At 35.6% G+C, this 23,828-nt stretch overlaps 2 protein-coding genes across 5 annotated transcripts; both read right to left on the bottom strand.

The window, feature by feature from the left end:
• Nucleotides 1–46: 46 nt before the first annotated feature.
• Nucleotides 47–15,155, bottom strand: gjc2 (gap junction protein gamma 2). Of its 4 annotated transcripts, XM_055032797.1 has the most exons (3): nt 8,176–8,508; nt 4,891–6,154; nt 47–990 (listed from the first exon to the last, which is right to left on the bottom strand). In XM_055032797.1, exons 2-3 carry the CDS (start codon nt 6,124–6,126, stop codon nt 988–990), a joined length of 1,239 nt encoding a protein of 412 aa, XP_054888772.1. In that variant the 5' UTR covers nt 6,127–6,154; nt 8,176–8,508; the 3' UTR covers nt 47–987. The 4 variants fall into 4 exon arrangements, with proteins under 4 accessions (XP_054888772.1, XP_054888770.1, XP_054888769.1 ...); XM_055032795.1 differs by lacking the exons at nt 47–990; nt 8,176–8,508 and adding an exon at nt 15,066–15,155 and having other exon boundaries at nt 3,371–6,154; XM_055032794.1 differs by lacking the exon at nt 47–990 and having other exon boundaries at nt 3,371–6,154.
• A 2,743-nt stretch (nt 15,156–17,898) lies between these two features.
• On the bottom strand, nt 17,899–20,284 carry LOC129362291 (7-alpha-hydroxycholest-4-en-3-one 12-alpha-hydroxylase-like). The gene has a single exon (XM_055033743.1). The coding sequence runs from the start codon at nt 20,269–20,271 to the stop codon at nt 18,736–18,738; it is 1,536 nt and encodes a 511-aa protein (XP_054889718.1). The 5' UTR covers nt 20,272–20,284; the 3' UTR covers nt 17,899–18,735.
• Nucleotides 20,285–23,828: the final 3,544 nt, after the last annotated feature.

The raw sequence follows: 23,828 nt of genomic DNA on the forward strand, positions 1-23,828 counted from the left end.
AGTGTTTTTTTTTTTTTTTTGTTGTTTTTTTTTTTGTTTCTTTGTTTTTTTTTTTTCAGTTAGGTCTCACTAACGGGAATTCTGGTTCTCTTTTGGGATCCAGTTCATTTAGCTCACCTCATCAATTTTTTTTTTTCTTTCTTGAACAGTGCCGTACTTAATTATGGTTTTTAAATGATAAGATATAAGATATGTGTCAGTGCGTGTGAAAACGCTCAGAGAATGCCACATTTTTATGATACAAGAATGACACCAAGATAAATTATTTCATAACTTTTTCACCTTTATTGTATGTATGCCATACAATTCAACTTAAAAACAAACAAATCTGTTAATGGGTGAAATATAAAAAGGGCTTCAAAAATATGTTAGTGTCCCACAAGTACTTTGCTTGCCCTCCACCTTTTTACCAAAAGCCATAATTTGCATGGAGATTATAACCTACACATTTAGACAGTGGGTAAAATAGATATTGAACATTTTTGTGTGAATATTTTTCTAAAATTTGTATTGATGTGAAATTCACAGCAGATGTTAGTAATAACCCCAAACAATCTGCACATGTAAATTAATCAAAGCAGACTTGTCCACAAATAATGTTACCACAAAAATGTTGGAATGACATAGAGCATAATGGACACACCAATAAAGAGATTATTTGTTTGTGTCTTTGGAAATATTTTCCTAGATGATAATTCACTCTATTCTTTACAACTTTGGAGTCTTAACAAAAATATCCTGGTCCATTTTTCTATTCACCATTGATTCAGCTATATAAAACCTGCCAATATCATATTCTGTAATATAACACACATCACGATGTTCCCACCTAAAAACATCACTTTTCAGAAATCTTAAAAGAGGCGTGACTGTGGCTTGTTTACGTTGAAATGATGTCCTTCACATTTTCAGGTCACGGTTCCTTCCTTCCCACTGCCAGATTACATCTTCTTCCTTTCCATGTCCAGATTGTTGCTCCAGCGATGATCACTGGAACATTCAGAAGTTTAGAAATGCATAGAATCAATGCAATAATAATGATTTAAAACAGAGTTTTGTGTGAACGCTTCCTTGGTTTTATCAAACCTATCAATACTGTACCAATGAATACCCTTTCATAGGCCAAACACATAAGATTCATTTATGGACTAAATTGTTTAATTTTTTTTTCTGTGTCTGTGGCTTATTTGAGTATTCATAGATGTGAACATCGTGTCAATGGAAATAATAGAAATATTTATACTGATAATAGGTTGAATCGTTTAATACTTTCTTTTAGCTGCTGTACTTTATTGAACTTGTTTTTGATTCTGTTCTGATCTCAAGTCTTCTTGGATTTAGATTGCAAGCAATTCACATTTTCACTTGGCAATATTTATCCCTCCCCCTTGTAAGATTTTTGTCAAAATTCTCTGACATTTATAATAACGTATTCACAATTTCCTCCACCTTGAGGACAATCTGGTATTATCTGAATAAAAGCAACCCCAGATCATGATGTGTAACTACCACATTTCACTGTGTATGTAGCATTTTTTCAGAGATGTGTTGTTTCTGTCATTGTATTAATGACAGTCATCTACTATTGATGACTGTGTTATTCTGTCTGAAAACTATAAATTTATTTACAGTAATCTGATTTGTTTTATGTATATGTGCACCCATGCAGACAGACGACTAGAACTGAATTAAAAGTTGCTTCAAAAGGATTTTGGCTTCAGGGTGTCCAGATTGTCAAACTAGGTGGTTGAAGACACTTCATTTGCTACTTTTTTTAATTTGGTACTTTTTTTAGTCAAAGAAGCCTGCAAACTGTGCTAATTCTTTCTAAGCAATACAATGTATGGCCTATCCATTTTTGTGTTGTGAAGAACTTTTCACTTTGGCTATGGTTCTTAAGTTTTCTCTTAATTCTAAAATAAATGTAATTTGAAATTTGTTGGGATACCTGTTGTTTGAGCAAGAGTAGAACTATGTTTACGGCAGCCTTTTGAAGTTCCTGCTAACTTTACACAATTTTTGTTTGCTAGATTGTTCATTTAATGTAAACAAATGAAGACTGCATGCAGAAATACTAATAACAGTTAAATTTACCAAAGTAATAGCTTCTCAGAAACAAATTTGGCAAACCCATTTTATGTTGTATTTCCGTTGTACTCCTTTAAAATTAAAGGAGTACATTAAATCAAAACATAAAATTTTGATCAAAGTGTGTTTTCTTCCGTTACATTTGACAGCATTTCATATACAGTGCCTTTAAACATTTTTCATACCCATTCAACCGTTTCACACTTTATCCCTTTAGTCACAAACCATCAATATCTTTCATTTATTTGATGTTATGTTAAAGACATAAAAAAGCCTGTAATTGTCAAGTGTAAAAATAAGAATGCCAAGTTCTGAACATTTCTTCAAAACAATAATAATAATGTGGTGTACATTTGGATTCAGCCAACTTTAATCCAACAACACTAAATAAAATCAAGTACAACTCTTTGCCTTTAAAAATTGCCTAATCAGTAAATAGAGTTCAACTTGTTGTGACATAATTTTAGTTAAGATTTGAACATCTCAGAAGGCAAAACTCAATCTATGATCTGAAAATGAAAGCAATATGGGGTAAGTGCAGTTCTTAAAGACACAGACGTCCAACTAAACCGACAGGTCAGGCATTAATTAGAGACTTCATTCACAATTTCCTTCACTTCACAGTGATCACTGGAATAAAGCGATCACTGTGAATAAAGTGGAGGAAATCCACTTTATTCACGGTGGACCATCCATAAGTTTTATCTTATGAATTAACCTTCTATAAGAGGTCCATCATAATTATGGAAGAGTTGCACAGGCTACTATTTTATCTATTTTAAAATCTATTTTATTTACTATTATTTAATCATTCCACAAAACTGGAAGAGTGGCTTAAAGAAAGCTGTTGCAGAAAACACAACATAAGGATTCTCACTTGCAGTTTAGAGTCTACAGACTCTCAATCTAAGATTGAACTGAGCTTAAGCAATCTTAGCATATTCATGTGTTCAAATAAAATAAATCTTGATTATGTACACTGAGGTTTGTGGTTGAATAATGTGACACAACTTCAAACTGTTCAAATGGTATAAATACTTTTACATAGCACTGAAACAAGCTTTTAAAACTCTAAGAAATAAGAAATATTGCTGTGTTTTATTTTACAAGTTTACTGTTTCCTGTAGTCCTACTAATTTAAATGACAACAAAGTTATTGCTACAAGACCTAATTGCTTGCCCTTTTATTTTTATTTTATTTATTTATGAAGGGACACACATTTTTTAGTCTCGGTACTTGTAACAGTTTTTGATGTGCAACATCCTCAAGGTTTGTACATGTGTGAGCAAATGGTATACCAAGATGCATCATTCGTAGATCACATATGCTTTCAGCCAAAGGAAAAAGAAATAATTCTGCACACCCAATATTTCAATCCCTTTATTTATCTTGTATAAAAAGGGAAATCATCATAATTTTACACTACTTAATTATCTGAAGAATGGACAAAAACCTCCTCTGTCCCACTGACCACACACAGAAAAAGGTCTTTTGGACTGCAGACATTGTTAACCTTATGTTAGTAAATCAAAGCAATTTTATGAGAAATAAGCTGTCATAATTTGAAGTTATTTGTGTTACTATGTTGAATTAACATGGGTCCAATGCTTTGCCAGTTATGGAAAACTGTTTTTTAAATATATGTGATTAGTGAAATGTGACATAATTATTTTCAGCTAAATCATTTAATTAAAGTATTCTAAATTGTCTAAGCTTGGATTTATTTTTACTTGAACAGCATTGTCACTGCATAGCTGTTATCAAAGTTTCTAAGTTTAGCATAGAAAACTTGTATTCTAAGGGACACACCATAGTTTGGGCAATAAGATTCAATGACTTTCGGTGAAATTTCAAATTATTTAATTTAACCATAAAGAGAATGTTAAAACAGTCTTTAGGAGTTTGAGGCACTTTGAGATTTGAACATAGTGAAGGAAGTATCCCCTGTTATGAATTAATTTTAATAACAGAGAAAAAAATTACCATTTGAATCAATCTGAATTTAAGATGAGTTTTCTAAATGGCTAAACAGGAACAGGATTCCTTCTACAGTCTGTACTGGTTCCAGCTGTAAACAATGGATAGTCTGCTCAAATGTATTACTCTTTAGTAGAGAGAATTGTTACAGTTTGTATTTATTCACTACTTTTTATGATAAAACAAAGCTTTTTTTGAAGATTATGACAGACATTAGGGCTTTGCACACTCTTGAGTCTGAAGATCACAAAACTGTGCAAATGTTTCCCAGAAACATCCTTACTTCTTCTCTGCTATTATTAAAATAGTTCTATTTAAATTGCTTCTCATCCAAAAATATTATCTAAATGTAAAACATGCACTTTTCTAGCTACAGTCTATGTAAAAAAAAGATTCATGGTGCAATTCAAGTGCTTCACTTCCATTTTCCACCACAATTGCTAATTGCAAATCTTATTTGCTCCAAGTGAATCTCTTTCAATTTCCTGTGATGATATGTTAGAATAAAAGTTTGCAAAGAAATGTAGCTGGAATTAAAGATACTAAACTAAGCAGGTACATATTATCCATAACCAACATCTATTACTACAGTAAAGATTTATGATATTGACCTTGAAGTTTATGTTCTTACTTTTTTATTTATATTCAAAACTAGACTATTAATGTCCCTATGCCTTTTCTTGGTGTGATTCAAATCTAGGTTGTTGCTGTCCATAGTTAACTCTCTTCATCCTTTACATCTCTCGAACTCTGGTGTTAAAACTTCATTTTAACATCAGTTTTCTAGAATAGATGAATCTCTATATCCATACAGAGGTCTTTACATTTTTCACGATGGTTGCTGCCTTGTCTGTGGCTAATCTTGACCTTGCTCCTTGCTTCTCTTGGACTGTATTGCATCGATTTTGTTCTGCCACGGTGCCCCCAGAAACAGGGCTGCTTGTTCTGGAGGTCTGCTGGGTGTTTTTGGTCTGATATGTTTGAAAGGCCATATCCAATTGCTCCTGAGCAACCCTCAGGTGTCGATGCAGGCTTGCAAGGTCGGAGGGGATGTTCTCGTCTGGGCTAGTACACTGCTGCTCCTGGGCTACGTTGGCCATGTTCTGCTCATGGGGAATGAGGCTGTTGGGAATCCTGCTGGGTTTGTCTGTTTTCATCACAAGGTTGTACCCAGGAGGGGAGGATGTGATGTTGCGTGAAAACGGGTAGCCATAGGATACGGAACGTCGGCCATGATTCCTCTTCATGTGAACAGTGTCCCGAAATGTGCCAATTCCCAAGTGAAGCATTTCGCACACATTTAGCACAAGACAGAGACAGCTCACCACATACATAATAAGGAGGAAGATTGTTTTCTCTGTAGGTCTGGAGATAAAACAGTCCACCCTGTGTGGACAAGGTACCCTGTTGCACACATAAGAGGGACTAACTCGAAATCCATACAGTAGATATTGTCCAGCTAAGAAAGCAATTTCAAAAATAGCTCGTGACATGAGCTGGAGAACATAGATTCTCATCAGGCCTTGTTGCATAATTTTTCTGCGGCCATCATGTTTTGGTGGATCTTTGCCAGTGCTGCTCACAGGATCTACCTTGCCCTCCTGGACATCCAGTGCATCCTCATAGATCATTGGTTCAGCGTCATCATCTTCCTCCTCCTCCAGGACTCCCTCAAGAGGCTGACTTTCTCTCCATCTTGTGTGAGGAGGCGGCCTCTTGCGGAGTCTTTGGTGCTTCCTGCGATCATTCTCCGAAGATCGGGCTATCTTGTGAATGGCATAACCCATGTACATGATGGATGGAGTGGAAATCATGATTATCTGAAAGACCCAGAAGCGAACATGCGAGAGGGGGGCAAAGGCATCATAGCACACATTGTCACAGCCCGGCTGCTTGGTGTTACAGGTAAATTTGGCTTGTTCATCAGAGTAGATGGATTCACCTCCAACAGCTGTGAGTACGATGCGAAAGATGATGAGCACAGTGAGCCACACTTTCCCCACAAATGTGGAGTGATTGTGAATCTCTTCCAGAAGGCGGGTGAGAAAACTCCAGCTCATGTTGCTCCTACAAGCTTTTAACTACGATCTGCAAAACAAAAGACAAAATTAGAAATTCTACCGACATATTGATAGACATTGAACTCATAGTTTGGCACAGTGTATAAAACTGTGCCAAACCACAGTTTTATACACTTCATAGAAAGGAAAACATAAAACTTGACACAAATTTATCCCTTTCCCTTTTAATTTGTATTTTGTTTGTAATTTGGGGTCAATCAGTTTTTATTAGTGCCTCTTCTCTGCTCAATCAAAATACCAGTAAAGGAAAAAAAGCACACAACAAACAACCAGTGAATACATTACAAACAATTTATGTAGTTTCTTGTACTTATTTTGATCACAATCCAAACAGAATGTCAAACATATGGGATACAAAGAATACCTGCTGAAACTGAAGAAAAATGTACAAAGTAGAGGAGAATAGATTAAAATACAAAGTCCTTCATCAGGCACTACAATTAGGAGTCATTGTCATAACTGAATCAGGCCCTTAATCACCACACCCTTACAGCTGGACATAAAATGGCAACCATGTGGATTGGCGAAAAGACCATTCACAGTTCAAAGTTTGATCTTGTCAGAGTGCTTTAGCACAACATGCTGCTAGTTAGGCACAAGAGCAAAAAGCAAAACAAGAGGATGACATAAGATTGCACAGGGTCATACGCTCCTCACGGCCAACATCATTGCAGATAGTGTGAGGCAATCAGAGCTGTGAAGAGGAGACAGCTTAGCACTTACATTCACTCTACAGAACTTCAATCTGTATGTTGATCTCACGACTGTGATACTGTAGTGCCTTGTGTGATATGCCATCCACCCAACCATCTGAGAGAACAGTAGAGGCTTGTTGCCCCAACCAGAAAGTCTCTTCTCTTCTACCAGGACTCCCGGTGCAGGAGAGAGTTGAAAATATGACGAGTTTAAAATGTCTGCTCCAGAATAGTACTACAACAGCCCTGTTCAGTTCTGTTACTTATATTTAAATACACCTTATTGATTGTTTATGACCTTTATTTAATGTATCATAGAGATTTTAAAATCTCTTTTTCAAGAAAGACCTGGGTAATAACGGTTAAGGTGTTTGTCGCAGCATTATCTAGCCTGAATAAAATAGTAGATACTGACGTGCCTATATTGAGAAAAAAAAATCAATACGAAGAAAAATAAACTCAAAATATTAATAATCAACATTCTAAGAAAAGTTAATAAATAAAAATCATCACCATGCACTTCATATTTACCATCAACATTAACAAACATGCATCTTATATACATATATATATGTATATAAGATATATTATATATATATTATATATATAAGATATATTTTTTTAAATCAAATTAATTAAGAGTCATGCTTTTTGTATACATTTTTTCCTATCCTTTTATTCTTTTATTTTTTTGTTTTGTTATGATCCTACATTATGTTGATTTTGATTTAAAGTAACTAATCATTAAACACATATATAAAAATTATTTTGACCAACTGCAGTACATTTATATAGAACAGATTTTTGTTGCACACTATTTCTTTCCACTCTTAGATCAAACCCAAAAACAAAAGTTCAGTCAGTCAAAATAGTTTGCATGGTTGAGCAGTAATGTATGGCTTTGAAACTAACATGAAGAAAATCCACTGAAAAAGATACACAGAAAATGCATGCAAAATTATTTACTATATATAAATTTCAGCTTTTTCTAAAATTAAAATTGAGATCAATTTGTTTTATTTGTTCATATATTACCAAAATGTATATATTTTTCATTTTAAACATTACATTATATCAAAAACTGTATCAATACATAAAGTGTATAATAAAACATATATATTGAAATAATAGGGAAAAAGATCAGCATTATTATTAGTTTTGAATCTAATAGGTCCAGATTTAAAAATTTTGATTTTTGAATCTGGACCTTCAAGAAATACGTGCATATTAGTAAAAAACATATAATCATATCAGTGAAAAGCACGAGCAAAGAGTTGCCAGTAGAATTTCACAGAATGCATTTTGGAAAAAAAATGTAACAGAATTAACTCACCTGAAAAAGTTGCACATGAATTTTCCATTCTGGAGTCCTCATTTGTCCTCCCTAGTTATTTCTGCCTAACCTGACTCTTTATGGGACAACTCCATCCCTAAGCACTTGTTTTTTTCCCGTCATATTTACATCCAGATTAACTAAAAACTGAAGGGAATGCTTAATTTCCTGGTCGAGAATTTCCTTCTTATCCTGTTAGCCTAGTCTGCAAAGAAAGATCTCGCTATACTGGACGGATGCCTCACATGCTGGCTTGTGTCTGGTTTCTATTACACCAGTCTTCTGCCCAAGAAGGAAGTATAAAAAAAATCTGAGACGTAAAAAAAAAAAAAAAAAAAAAGGAAAAAAATCCTCCTTTGGCAAATGACCCTCATCCAAGGGTTCAGACTTGAGGATATTGTACTGCAGATTGAAACGAACACTCAGTTGAAGGAACGTGTTATTTGCAACACAGTCTAACGCCCCTTCCTCCCACCATCCCTTCACCCCATTTGCAACAGCTGATGAGTCTCCCTCTCTCGCTTTTTCTCTTACTTTGCCTTGGTCTCTGTGCTTCTGATTTTCCATCTTTGTCTTGGTTTTATGTTTATACACAACAATAGCTCACTGAGTAAATGGATATGTAATTTTAAGACTTCACAAATGGGTCCTGTGATATGTTTACATTAATTTCTTTCCGATTCAATCACATAGGTTTCACAGTTGCAGATTTGCAACCTCTTTATTATTTGTCGATTACATAAGAGTTTACACAGGGTGACAGTTATGAAGAAACAACTTTAGGGAGACAAAGAAAGGGACTTTTAGAACAGAAGTGTCACCAAGACATAAGCCACCTTGCCTTGGTGCAGATCAGCTAAAATATAACCAGCAGGTACGCTCAGTCATGTCAAGTGTCATAATATTTAGATCTTTCATCCCGGCAGATAGCCAGAAAACAGAAAACCGAACAGGTCACGCTTTGCATTCCCGCAACATGTCCTTTCCAACTTTGGGTTCAAACTTTTAACTGTCACCTTGCTCTGCTGCAACCAAATGGATACCATTATCAAATATATTTGAGTTTTTCTCACATATGTGGAGAAGTTTCTTTATCAAATGCTCTCACACACATAGTCAGTTGTTTTAGTCAGTAACGAGACAACAAAGAACAGAAGGGGACTGGGGTGTGATTCATGGAAAATTAAAACTGGAAAGTTGATTCTTTCCTGACTTTATTCTGTTTGCCAGAACTTGCTCTCAGAATTTGGAACGAGAAATTATTTTTGAACAGAGGACAGATAAACGACTTGGTGTCTGGTTTGCATTAATGACAGAGGCCTGGTCATTGTCACAGTGATTGTTTTACAGTGTTTCTTTTACATGGTCATTGGTAATCGTTTGCTGTGATATTTATATGGTTATAAAGCAAAGAGTAATGCTTAACAATTCTACTTTGTTTACATTAATAAGATTGTAGCTTCAGCAGTAACAAAATTTGTTACAGAGCCTTATAAAAGGAGTCATTGATCTTGGAGTTTGTGGTTGGATTTTGTCTCATCCAGCCACAAACTCCAACGTAAAGGAGAATATAATGGTGATAACAAAGTTAAAAGTCAAATAAATTCATTTCTGTTGACTATGGGGCGCTTTTGTTCTATTTTTATGTGCAACATTTTTATATTTTCATACATATTTGTCAAATCCTGCAATATTTTACATCAAACCATCTCAGTGCTGGCCTCTTGGGTTGAATGGTCTCTACTACAAATCCCTTTCCCGATTGGTTACAATTTGACAAATTGATTAGCATCCAAATCACACAGCCATCTACCATTTATCACAAAAACAGAAAGGAAGCAGAACTTGCAAGTATTATCAGAAATATTTGCCTCAAAATCACTTGTTTGAGTGAATTTTGGTCTAAATAGAACCCCCAGAGTTCACCATTTGAACCTGCAGAACCGTTTTACCTGAGGCCTCACCTCAGAGGCAAGACTCTTCATCTAAGAGAACTGATGCAACAAGAAAATGAGAAAAGGAAAGGCTGTTGGATTGGCCGCACTATTTAGAGTTTTGACATGTGATAAGCCCTAGGGACCAACAGACACGTGTTTTTTAGTTGCAACACATTCTGCATTTTTCAGAAATGACCCACAAACTGCAGATGGTTTAGTTGGTAAGGAAATTAAACTTTAGTTTTTCTTTTAATGCTTTTACTGTTGATGTGGTAACATCAAGTTAACATCAAGTTACCACATCAACATGTCAAGTTAAATCATTTTTTGTTGTAATTTCTGCCCCATCTTACAGTATCTGAAATGCGATAGACAAACATCGCATCTGACCGCAACCATGTGCTAATCATTTTGCTTTTGAGTTGTCACACAATTAAAATACCAAAATAACTTTTTAGTGTATCGGATTTTAATGTGAGCCTTAAAATGATCAGACTTATTGTATGTTTGTGCAGACTGACATAGAGACAAAGGTTGTTTTTAAACACCTGAATGACCCAACTTATGTCTGCCTTTAACAAATTCCATGACTCGACACAGAAAGGTCCTTCCTTCAGTGTAAATAACACAATGTGAAAAGAAGAAGTGCTTACAATGTGAAAAGAAAATATCCAGGCTTATCTAAAATCTTCCAAAGAATATTTTATAGTTGCCGCCACATTTTCAAAAGATGAGTAAAGCTAAAAAAATGCTGCATATCACCAAGAGACAAGCATGCCCACAGTTAAACAGGGTGGTGGCCGCATCATGTCTCCGATTTAGTTTTGTTCACATGTAACTGAGATTACAAACAATAGATGAAAAAAAAAAAAATCCAAATACGAGTCACTTTTGTCAAAAAGCAGAATGTAAAGGAAGATTTTTACGTTTTTATCATTATAGTTAGATCACCCATGCATCGAAATCAGCAAGTCACTTCACAGTAAGAAAAATAAAGTTTTGGTAAAATATTGCCAGAATTTAAAATCTGGCAGAAAGTCTCTTAGTGGATTTGTAAAAAACAAAAAAGAGAGTGTTTTGCAAGTAGAATATATAGTCAAATATTGTCAAATCCTATGAGTTAGATTCAATTTTTTCTACTCCAGATTGCCTTGAAGCAAACAGAGTAGGGATTTAAATACTGTATGCTAGTTATGAAAAAATATAACATTAAGCTGTCCATATACACTGGCATATTCTTTAGCATTATTTTGTGGATTTTGTAAAGGTAAAAAATCTTTATATTTTGAGAGCCTGTAAAATCTCTTATGTAGCTTTAGCTACATGTTGTGATAATGTGATAATTAGGTAATTAGGAAACAGTAGCAGTTTGTTTTTCTGGAAGTGTCTTATAATATTTGAAACACATGTCAAAGCACAACACCAGCCCAGTAACTGTTTAACTTAAAAAAAGAAAGATCTGTCCCTTTGTCCTCGAACGAGTCAGGCTGTTTTAGCTTTGGGAAACGGTTGTTGGTGCTGATAAATATTGATTGAACAGCCCATAGCCAGAAAAATATAACAGAGTTCCCCTGCAAGACATTATTTGACATTGCTCCTGTTACAAGGACTCTTATTATGCGATTGCCCAAAAATGTTGTAAATATTTATAAGAGTAGGTTTTAATAATTTACTAACAACACATATTTTTTAAAATATTAAATACATGTTTTATTGTTATAAGAGATAATGAAGAAAATAATTTAAGAAAAAAAAGTCATGGTTTTATTTACAAAGAGCCTTGCCTTGAGAGGTTTCTGTGAGCTGTGAGGTGAAGTGATGCAGCGCTGTGGAGTGAACATCTAGACAACTCTCCTTGGCCACCACCAATGTCATGCCAAGAGTTTCATCCACATATATTTACAGAGCAAATTTGATGTGAGCAGACTGGGGGCTGTGAAGGTCCATGTTTATGTAACAAATCAAGCTTGAGTCTGTGATTTGGATGCCCGCCTTTATCCTCCTCTTCCTCTACCCCTCACAGAAAAGAGTGACACAAGACACCAAAGCAAAAAAGAAAAAAAAAAGAGAAAAAGAAAATAAAGACATATTCAGCTTAGTGCTCGGACTCCTCCTTTCTCATCCTCTCCCAACGCTATCATTAAAGCACCCTCGCCAGGCTGTGAGGGACTGTCCCACAGGCAGCCTGTGAGTGGTGGCAGTCCCATCGCATTTGTTCACTTTTTTTTTCTCCTGGTTTCTCAGCCGAGCATCTCCTACCCTGGGGTCGAGTGCGTCCCGTGCCAGTTTAGCTAAGGCTGGATAACGCTGAAACAACTAAGATGAAAAGCCTTGAGGAGGATGTCAACAACTTTCCTCAGCCTCCCATGTTTCAACAAAGCAGCTCACTGACTGTTTGGTGGAAATTACCAAACAATCAGAAAGAAGTTGAAATATATATCTAGTTTTTATTATTTAATGACACATGAGGAGAAATAAAATTGTAAAAACAATGATTAAATTATGTCATTTAAAAAAATACTATATGATTCAGCATTTTTAGCAATATTTAATGTTTTTAGAAAAAAAAAATATAAATATATAATTTTAACATTTTCAGGTAATTTGTACACATGCTGCAGAGATTTTCCTTTGAGGAATCAGAATTCAATTTATGAAATATAATCTTAATGGTCAAAACATCAAAGCTTTGTTTTCAGAATTGCAGAGCTTTAATCTTAAGCATCATCTTGTCTTAACTGACCATGTCAGTGATGGAGTTGAGGCAAGACTAAAGGCACAGTAGACCTAGTCAGGGTCATTCCAACTATCAGTGATGCATTATTGTTGTTTCTCCTTAGTGCTGTTGCCTTCCTCTATAACTCAGTGAACTCAAGACACTGATAACACTGCTAGCAATGCTACAGGATTTCCTCAGATTGCTGCAGTAGAGCTATTGTGTTTGATGCACTCTGATGCAAAAAACTCGGACCACAACTCTGCATACACTAAGGGATGTGTTGTGCATTAGCTTTTTTTTATTAATGAGGACACAACAGAAGGCAATCAGCTTGTAATATTAACCTTGAAGGTCAAGGTTTTGTGACTGCCATAAAGAAAAAAAACAAAACATTAGTTAATGTGGTCAGGAAATGTGAAGCAAATTAAAGAATTTGTGTGATGCTACAACAATCCCACAAAATCTTTAAGCTTGAAATACTTTTATATGTCCAAATTGATTCCCTCATTCTGATTAATGAAAACCATTATCTATTTGCAGTGATCAGTGTTTGCTATACAAGGTAAAAAAGTAATGGGTTTCCCACCCGTTAAATTACAGACACACTAATACCTTAGGATAATTTCAAACGGCATGTTTTTAGACTTTCAGAGCAAAATAGAGTACCTGGAGAAAACCCAGTCATTCATAGCAGAGAACTCCACACAAACAGGCACCACACTCCCCAACCCCAAGAATATAACCTGCCAACAATAACTGAATCATTATGTAGGTGAGTTGCACATCTACTAAACATGTCCAGCCACCAGATGGCAATGTTGTATGCAGCAAACTCATAACTGTTTAAACTTTTGTAAACTTCTTGGAAATGTGTGGCTAAGAACTTTAAATAATCATTAACATTTTCCAGCAAGATAATATGGACTGCAACACTGTAGTCCTGTAGAAAGAGCAAGTCAAATAAAGCAAAGAATTTTCTGGTTCAAAACTATGTTTTCATCTTACAAAGACTCTGTTGTGATGTAGCTGAAATGTGCCATGTAATTATATTTGCCTATCTTAAATATAATAACATGGCCTATCTCATCATGAAATACTCCACATGCAATTATTTATCTGTGGCAACACTTGAAAGTCAGTGTTCATAAATGCTCTCTCCATCTAGTCTGACTGAACTTAAGGTTTATTGCAAATGAGAAGGGGAAATATTCTGCATGAGCAAGTTTTTTGTTTTGTTTTTTGTTCATGGCAGCAAAAATCAACACTGATCCAAATAAACAAAATCAGATACCTTAGGTCACAAAACGACAAAATGTCAAAACTTTAAAACGACCCTGTTAATTCTTAACTGTTCAGTCATTGTAAAAAATAGCAGCTGAAGGAACAACAGATCTGGTTAACAACAACAACAAAACACATCTATAGTAGAGTCCATTCATTAGCTTGATTCTAAAAAATGTCCACTAGATGGAAGTCATTGCTTTTATCAATTCTATGCTCGTTTTATATCCATTTTTAAATGATTGATTATCTCAGGCTCTATCAAAAACAGGTGAATGACCTGTCCAGACTTTGTTACTGACAAGGTGAAACGATAACAGCGTTGTTGCTGTGGCTTTCGAAATAAATATCAGCAAACAAGAAGAGTTCAAGGTTGATGCATTTATAAGCATTTGGTGCATTTGGAAATGTGGTCAGTAAAATAAGGCATTGCAGATTTAGATGATACATCCCAGTTTGTCGTAATTTAGGTCAATCCAATCATTAGTACAACATCAATTCCCAGTCATAGTCATTTCAAGAAACTATGCAAAAGACAAACAAAGCACTCGTATTTATACTCCAAAACAAACTTTTTTCTTCTCTGGAAGAAAAAAGTTAACTGTGTTGGGATCACACAGTTAATCTGTTAAAGACGGAAATTTTTCATGATGTTTAAATTACTTCAAATCGCTTTCAAACCACTATAAAACGATCTCAAAAGGATGTTGCGTAAATCATGTTGCTGTTTGTGGTTTTTTTGCAGATGTTGTTCCTGCCTTGATTTTTTGTTATTCAAACTTATTTCATCAACTTGTGTATGCAGTGAAACACAAATACTGGTTCAGATACAACCTTTTATTTTAGATTACAAAATCAAGTGAAATAACCTACATCTTAATAAGAGGGGAAGAGGGACAGGGGGAAAAGAAGGTGTATGTGGGGGAGTTAAGAGGGAATAAGAGGTTACTTACCTGTCCACATGTGGGAAAAATTAGCTCTTTCTACACTTAATGGAGGAATATCCTTACTGACATCCAAAGGAATCGTTTCAGTGTACTGGCTCAGTTGCAGGATGAGAACGACAATGGGTTATTTTTCATCAAAACCCCTCTCCACCAAGTACAGGCAGACCTCTCAGAAGACCAGCATGCCACCAAAAGACCCATTGTTCTGCAGCTCATCCGGCTACATGACCGTGACTGACAAACTGTTTATTTATTGATGGCAGCATCACAACCCTACAACCACATTCATTCACTCAGAAATAAGGTGTCATAGATTTAAGGTATAAGCTACTGATATAAAATGTATTCTGTTCACAGTGGCAAAAAAAAAAAAAAAAAAAAAACAGCATAGAACTTACTGTATGGAAAAACTACTGTGGAATTAACCATTTAAATAAAATTACATTATTACATATTTCACATGATATATGGATATTTTAACCAGTTTGTTTAGTGCTAACTGCTTAACCACAAACATAAATCAAGGTAGGCAAAACACTTTCAGTTTTTCTTCCAGCTAATAGGAAAACAGTTAAATTACAATTCAAACATTAATTGGGAGCAACTGAGAACTATGAAAGCTCGTCAGAGAAACCAGAAGAGAACAATGCAAATTAGAAATTTTAAATACAGAAAGGGAGAGAAGAGACTGCTGCAGGAACCAGAGGGACTAACCATAGGTAAATAGAGGCAGCTGGAGAAGATCTGGAAAGGAAGGCATTCTTGTAAGCTGGGAAAAGGAGAAAGAACAAACCAAACACACAAAAACCTTTGATGAAAGAAAAAAAATAAGCTTGCATAAACAGTAAGTGCTTGTGCTTAGGGAACAAGTCCAAAACACAAACAATAAAAATAAGTGAACTAACACAAGGATTAAACTAAAAAGGCAATATGTATAAGCAAATAACTTATGAAAAATGCTTAAATGGTCAGTATGGATTAAACAACACCATAAAACACGATAGTGTAATAATTACGATTTTAGTGTGTTTCTTGACAGATTGCAACACATTGGGGGGAATGATGAACAGAGAACCTCTTGATATTAGTCAGAACATTTTTTTTGTCAACAATTGTCAAAAACTGTGTGTGTCTGTCCTATCACTCCCCTCCTCTTGGGCCGAGGAGAGGCTTTTGTATTTGAAAGAAGTTGCTGGGAGTCATGCAAATGTAAATCAACCATTGAGCACCTGCCTTTCTGACTGTTGTTCCTGTTGTAGCTCACCCATTTTTTTAAAAAAAACAGCAATGACTGTATTAAAAAAATTAAAAATTATATTTGTATTTTTTTATATAGATTTTATTACAGCATTAAAAATACTGATTGAAGTGGGGTCTATTGATAAAGTCATGTGCTATGGGGACACGTCGACCAACCAGTCACGTCAGTGATGAATTGTGATGTCACTTTTTTTCATCCATTGACTAAATAAGAGATCTCGCGTTGGCCTGGTGAAGTGCTTTTGCGCATTCCTGTGAGTGTACAGGGTCAAGAACATCACTTTTCGTGCAGTGTATGGTTTGTGAATGGGTCTTCTTGCAAAATAATAACAAAAGATGTGTAACCAAGGCAACAAAGGAGGAGCAAAAAAATATCTACTTTGTAGTGAAAAATGCTTTTCACAATGCTTTCAAACAAGCAATGCTTAGCATTTTTGTGGTTGCTTTACCAGCTTAGGCTTACAAAATTTATGTGCCATGTGGTGATTCAGCCTCTGATGTAATCTCTCTTGCTGTGTCATTCATTCCAAAGCAGATGTCTGTAATGTTTTCCAGATATTTTCAAATGAAGGACTGGCAGTTTTTATTTTTTTATCTCATAAGCAAGATCACAGCTGATGTCTTTCCTGTTTTGTGCTATAACAAAGAGAAGGTCAAGCTTAAGTTAGGGTTAAGAATTCACTTGTAAGAGCAAAAGTTAGTGTAATTGTCAAGCTTTGGCACAAATGGACTAATTGAAATAAATGGAAGTAAACACAGTCTTAATTTGGTGATAAGTGCAATCTTTTGTATGTGTACTGGAAAATTATCAGATACTTCATGTAATAGAACATTTGTTATATAACTTATAATAAAAAGGGAATTTTTATATATTTGTCTAAACTCTTTTTGGAAAGGAAAGTCTTAGTTAATTATCTGAGGATGTAAAACAATGACGAGACAATAAAAACTTTAATAAACTTACATTTGACTTTGTGGCCAAATAAATTAACATTACATTTTTTAATTGATCCAAAAGAATCCATTGATGTGAGTAAGTGATTTTAAGCTTTAAATTACAAAATACAAAATTACAACTGATTATATTATTTGTGATGTTAAAAATGCCAGAAAAGCTTAAGTGTTCATGTAAGCTTTTCTTGTATAAGCAGAAAACTGACTCATAGTTTTGGCAAGTTGAGAGGAAGAACTTTGAAAGGAAGAACACAGAACCAGGCTCTGTGACCTGATTCTGCAATCATGTCACACAGCAGTTATGAAACAGTCAAGGGTGGGGTTAAAGTTATGTGTTAAAAAGAAAAAGAAAAAGAGAGCACAATAGAAACACAAAATAAAAGTTCATTTGGATTTAATAGAGAGACTAATGATGGAAGAACTTGCTTATAGACCTTATACCCAGGAAGCCAAGGAGCACATTTATTCTCTTATTCTATAAATTGTTCACAGTTTTAGGGCTCACAATTAAACAATATAAAACCATATGAAAACAGTATAGAAAAAAAAATCTGTTTACTAGAGTAGGATAATTACATCTTAGCACAGTAAATTATACTTAAACAAATAACACTCAGAGACGCGATTCTTTTACTGCTTGCCATGACAGGTGGAGATTTATTGATACTCAGATTTGTCAGTACAAAATCAAAAGTCCCCAAAATCTCCCCCAAAATCTCAAAGTATTCTTAGGATCTACCTTCATACATTCTCATCTTCACTGATGTATGTTGGAAAGTTTTGACCAATCACATATTGCACTTAATTTATGTCAGGATTCTGGCAACCCCTAGACTGAGTGTGTGTTGGACTTCCTTAGAAATTATCGGACCTCTAGATCTCAACATCTGTTCCATTTCAGAATTGCCGAATAAGCCAATTAATCACAAATTGCTGTTCTTATCTGTCTAAACAGCATACTTCTGAGGTCAAATTTCGGTCCAATTTTGTGCTTCGCATGCAATGAGAGGTCAATTTGACCCAAAGAGATGCCAAAATCCTTTCACAAAAACAACTCCATAAAAAGTAGTTCCACTTTTACAAAAGAAAGATTTAGTTTTTAGATTAAGTGTCGATGGTTAACCAACAACAACATTGTGGAATGCTGCCTAACTTGTTTAATTATTTAATTCTTACATTTTATTCTGAATACAAGACAGGTCTACAAAATGAGTTAATTGAATAAATTCCTATTTTCTGGAGAAAAAAGAAAATGGTATGTAAACAGATATTGAAACATACAGAAAAACAATTTCTTTGATCACATTTACAGAATTGGTGTTTAAGCAATTTACAATATATGTTATTTATTCTTGTTTAGCTTTTACAAGACGCCCATACGATTAGTGTAAGGCTCTTTAATCGATCAATAATCACATAATAATACTCACAGAATAACTATAACATGTTTTGAAAGAGGTCTTTAAAATCTGAGTCTGTATCTAAACTGAACATCTCTGATGGGCTGCATCGATCCGAAGCCCCAACGTCTGAAGTCAATTTCAGGAATTTCCTCATCAGGGTTCTTCAGCTCAAACTCAAAATACACCAACATGAGGAACACAAACTGTTTTAGCTCATTGGTGGCAAAGAATCGCCCAGGACACATGGAGACTCCCGCCCCCCAGGGCATGTTGTAGTACTTCACTTTCTTTCCATCTTTGAAAAAGTCAGTTTTCTTGCTGCCGTCTGGGTTCAGAAAGCGATCATATTTGAATGCATGTGGGTCAGGATGGATGTCTGGGTCAAGGTGGACCGCACTGTAAGGAAAGATTGACATCCTGTCACCTTTGCGAATGAAGTATTCACGTCCGTCAGCCATCTTGAGTGTCATGTCCTGCATCACAGCCCTGGTAAGGAGGGGTGCAGCAGTGAGCCGAAGGGTCTCTTCCACTGCGCTGTCTAGCACTGGAGTTTTCATGAGCATTTCACGGGTCAGGTCTACCAAGGGGCCACCACGTCTGACTTCCTGCCCCGTCTCCTTCAAAACTTTATCAACCTCTTCCCTCACTGCTTTCATGGCCTCAGGGTGTTTCAGAAGGAAGAGGAGAAGCCAGAATGAAGAGGGTCCAGTGTTGCCCTGAGAGGCCCAGAGAAGCACAAACATATACCTGTTGATCATTGACTCGTCCATGCCCACTTCTTCCTTGGACTGCTCCATGTCCCACACCCAGCGACTGATGTTGTCCTTGGCCTTCATGCTCTGCACAGAGACAGCATCCCAGAAGTAGGACTGCAGTCTGTCAGCTTCCCACTTCTGCTTTGGAGGAAGGACTCCATATGCTAAATTGGGGAAGAGCTGGTCGTATTTACGAAATTCATAAAACAGAGCTTCTGAATGAGTTCTGTCCTTCTTTTTGGCTTTCTCCTCACCTCCCTCAGACTTGTGTGGCACATTTCCAAATAAAGCCAAATAACCTGCTCGGAAAACAATGTTGTAGCTGTAGATGAACAGTCCATCTTCTTTCCAAGGATTTTGACCTGTGCTTGAGCCCACACTGTGCAGCATAAGGTTTTGCAAGTTGCTCATCATGGCTTGTGTCATTATTTCCAGCCCTTCCCCTTTCAAGTGCTTATTGCTGGCATTTTGCAGGACTTGGTGATCATTCTGGATAGCTTTGTAGCCAAAAACCCTGTTAACAAGCTGCACGGCGAAACTATTAAAGTCCAGCTTCTCTCGACTCTCCTTAACAAAAGCCCCAAAGGAGAGGGGGTCCTGCAGAAATGTAAAGTAATATCCTCCAAGCTGCACCGTAAAAACATCACCATGCTTTTTCTTCATTCTCTCCAGAAACTTAAAACTGTCTCTGCGAAACTCCAAGACATGGCCCAGCCACGGAATGAGACCTTTGTCAAGAGGGGGTTCTCCTGGGCGCCTCTTTCGGAAAACTCCGAGAAGGTACAGCCCTCCAAGCAGAGCAACCAAGCAGCTGAAGAGGACAGGCAGCAACAGACCCATGACTGTTTCTGTTGGCAGCCACAGAGTGGTGTTGAAATGAAGTCCTGGTTCAGAGTAATAAGCACCATGTTGCTCCTCCCATCTGCAAAAAATGGGTTGCAGATTTCCAGGAAAGGAGATAAAATCCCTCAGCAGAAAAAGAGCGACAAAAATATTCACCTCAAGTTTGATCTAGATTCAAGTTTATTTTCATTCTTTTCTGCAAATAAAGAAATTGTATTTGGAACTTTGTCTCACAGGACTTTCACCCCAGTACTTAACATTCTGAATAGTTTCAGGCTTGTAATATTTCCCTTTTTTGCTCCAAATGTTCAGTGGTTTTCATAGCCAAACACTGTTGAAATTGCATCACGGAAACTGAAACAGCTTTTTTTTTTTTTTTTCCAAAATCCGAAAAACTGCAGCGAAGCACATCTGCAAGCTGAAATCCGTGTGTTATGCTGCTTCTGGAAAAATGACTTCCTCTATAGTGACATGTCAGCCAATGTCATACTATATAAGAGCATACATCTACCAATTAACTAGAATGTTAAAAAGTGCAAGTTAACTGTTATCTCAAAATGACAGAGAATGAGTTATGATCTAGTCATAGATGAAAAAGTAGAAAAAGTATTAAGAATATCCAAAAATAAAGTGACTCAAATCACTTTTTTAAAAAAGTATGTAACAAGTGTTCTTATTTTGTTGTTAGAGTCTGAAATGGAGACATTCATTTTTTGGGTGGAATGTCAGTGTTAAACTTCAAATAAACTAAACAAACTCCATATGACAAAAAGATAAAAAGAAGCAGATGGAAATCAAATGAAGCAGAGTAATAAAGAGGTGGTCAACTTAACAGACATCTTATAAAACAGAGTATCATATGGAACCTTTCTGTGTGGAATTTGCATGTTTTCCCATATTATGCCTGGATTGTCCCACAGAACAAGAACATGCAAATGGGGGGAGGGGAAAGCAATAAAGTGGAATAAATTTACAAAAGCACAAATTTCTGAATTGAACATCAATAATTACAGTTGTTTGTTGTTTATTGTGAGAAATGCTTCTCAATGGGTTTGATGCCACAGCAACAAATTACCTTCATGTCTTAATGTGGATAAGAAGACCATCTAAGAGAAGCTGACTGATGGAGTGTGACACCAATCAGCTGGAACAATGCAAGTTACACTGAAATTGTCAGGAAACAGTATGTGAAATCAATTGTAAAACCAGCATAAAATTTCAAAAGATATTGAGACTGGAGTTGATGTCTGAACTTTTAAGATTGCCTATTTCATCTTTACCCTGCAGAGAAAAGTTTCAAAAAAATTACAGAAGCCTGGAAAGTTTCAAAAAAATTACAGAAGCCTGGAAAGAAAGTGTTGAAATTGTGAAATTTTTTCTAGGACACTGACTGGAAAAAGCTTCAATCGCATTTGAAAGGAATAAATGAAGTAACAGTAATCAAAAAAATAATAACTTAATTGTTCTGGTTAGAAAATGTTAATTTTCAAACCAAACCAGGAGATAATTTTTTATTCTATTTGAATTTCATTTTATTTTTTATTTCATTTTTCAGCATGTATTGAGTGCATACTTTAAAAAAACAGCCAATCAAGTGACCTCATTGTTATATTAGTACTCTCTTATAATTATACTACATGTTCTGGTTACAAAGTAAACTCAACAGAAAACCTTGAAAACATTTAGACCTTGAACTACTGATGAAACAGTCCACTGACCTTCATTTTGCTCACAACCCTATCATCTGTTCAAGATTAATCTTTATGCAGTTGAACATGCAAACGGTAATACTGGTTTTGCTGGGTCCATGAGGGAAATGTATTTCATGCTATCATGATGGCCATGAACTAAATTGCAACGATGATGCGATCTTTATTGCATGAGAGAGCAATGTGTACTTTAGACTGCAGCAGAAGCATGTCTAATTCTGTGTTTTGTTTGTCTGTTAGCAATGCAGTCCAAAATGACAGACAGAAAGTTGTGAAATGTGTTAGAGAGAGGTTACAAATGGGAGGATTGTTTTTCATCAAAAACATTTACAGTCTCGGGTAAATAGCTGGACAGAAAACTGGTGAAAATGCTGTATGTTCTAAATAGGCCATCATTTTATCTTGATCTTTAAAAATAAGAAAATGCTGTGATACTAAAAGCCAATGGCGCCTGCAAAGTATACTACACTAAGAAGGAGGACCCAGCTGCCCTTGTGTTTTGATCAGCAGATCAGCAGACCTATAGTGCCACCTACTGGTTTTCATATATATCTATATCTATCTATACATATAGATATATATAATTAAATAACAGAACAACCTTTTTTTTATGCAGATGTCAATTTGACTATCAGTAAATACAGTTGGTGTTCTGAATGCAGTTGTTTGGATATCATTTTACAAAGATCCTTAAAAACCAGTCCTCAAAAATCTATATTAGCTGAAAATGTTTAAAACTGTGTAATATATCAGGCAAAAGGCATGTTTTTGGGCTGTGGAAGGAATCTGGAGTACCCAGAGAGACCCCATGCAGGAATAACATGCAGAAAGACCCCAAGTCTGGAATCGAACCAAGGATTTACTTGTTGCAAGGCAACAGTGCTACAAGCTGTGCCACTCTGCAGCCCAAATGTGTATTTTTCCCCTTTCACTTCATATTTATTCACTACTGTTGTTCTGGTCTACTACATTAAATCCCAATAACGACGTTCGAGATTGTAAAGATAACACAACCAACTTGCAAAGGATGCAATGTACTGTATTTCATATAAATTTGAACTTGCACTGCATTCAATTTAGTGCACTTTCAGTAATAGACCACTAAGTGGAGCCGTGATCCTTTTTGAATATTGTCGCCTCAATGTTTACACCGTTTGACTACAGTTTGGATTTTATTTTGAACAAGGTTAGGCTCTGAGATGTTTGTCTCTTTTAAGAAGGCCATGTAAAAATCTAAGTGTGATAGGTCAGCTTTTTGTACTTGATAATTATAATTTTAGGTGATAAAAAATTATGAATGTGAGATAATAACGTGAGATAAATGCATAAATGAGAGAACAACATTTTACAAAGAAAAGTTGAAACAAAGGGAAATATCTATTTAACTGTTCTTTGTGAAAGTTAGGGAGATTTGGTAATTTCTCTTTCACCTCTGAGCCTCAATTCATATTAAGGCTGACAGTACATCTGGTACATCTGGTTCTTGATCCCTCAGCTCTGAGCTTGTAATTACATAAAGGAAATGCCACATGGTCATTAGGGTTCAGATCTGTTTTTTGATGTCTTCTCTCAAACAACAACAGTTGTTCTATCAACAGATCATTTTACCAGGACCTGCAGATATTGGCAGCTCCTCCAGAGTGGCCATAGCTCTTTACTGCACATGGGCACGACTCTGAACAAAAAGATTCTAGTTTCTTTTAAAATGCAGACAATAAGAATAAGGAACAAAATACAGTATTTTGGTCAAATTTGTTTGTTTGTCATATGAAAATATCGTTGTTGCTGCAGTAAAATATTCATTTCTTGCAACTATTTGCAATTGATTGGTCACATCATATTTTT

This window comes from Poeciliopsis prolifica, unplaced genomic scaffold (assembly GCF_027474105.1).
Source record: "Poeciliopsis prolifica strain line A6 unplaced genomic scaffold, Auburn_PproV2 SCAFFOLD008, whole genome shotgun sequence".
Classification (NCBI taxonomy): Eukaryota; Metazoa; Chordata; class Actinopteri; order Cyprinodontiformes; family Poeciliidae; genus Poeciliopsis; species Poeciliopsis prolifica.

Coding starts and splice junctions, on each gene's coding strand:
- LOC129362291 (XM_055033743.1), bottom strand. CDS start 20,271: ATGGGTCTGTTGCTGCCTGTCCTCTTCAGCTGCTTGGTTGCTCTGCTT.
- gjc2 (XM_055032795.1), bottom strand. CDS start 6,126: ATGAGCTGGAGTTTTCTCACCCGCCTTCTGGAAGAGATTCACAATCAC.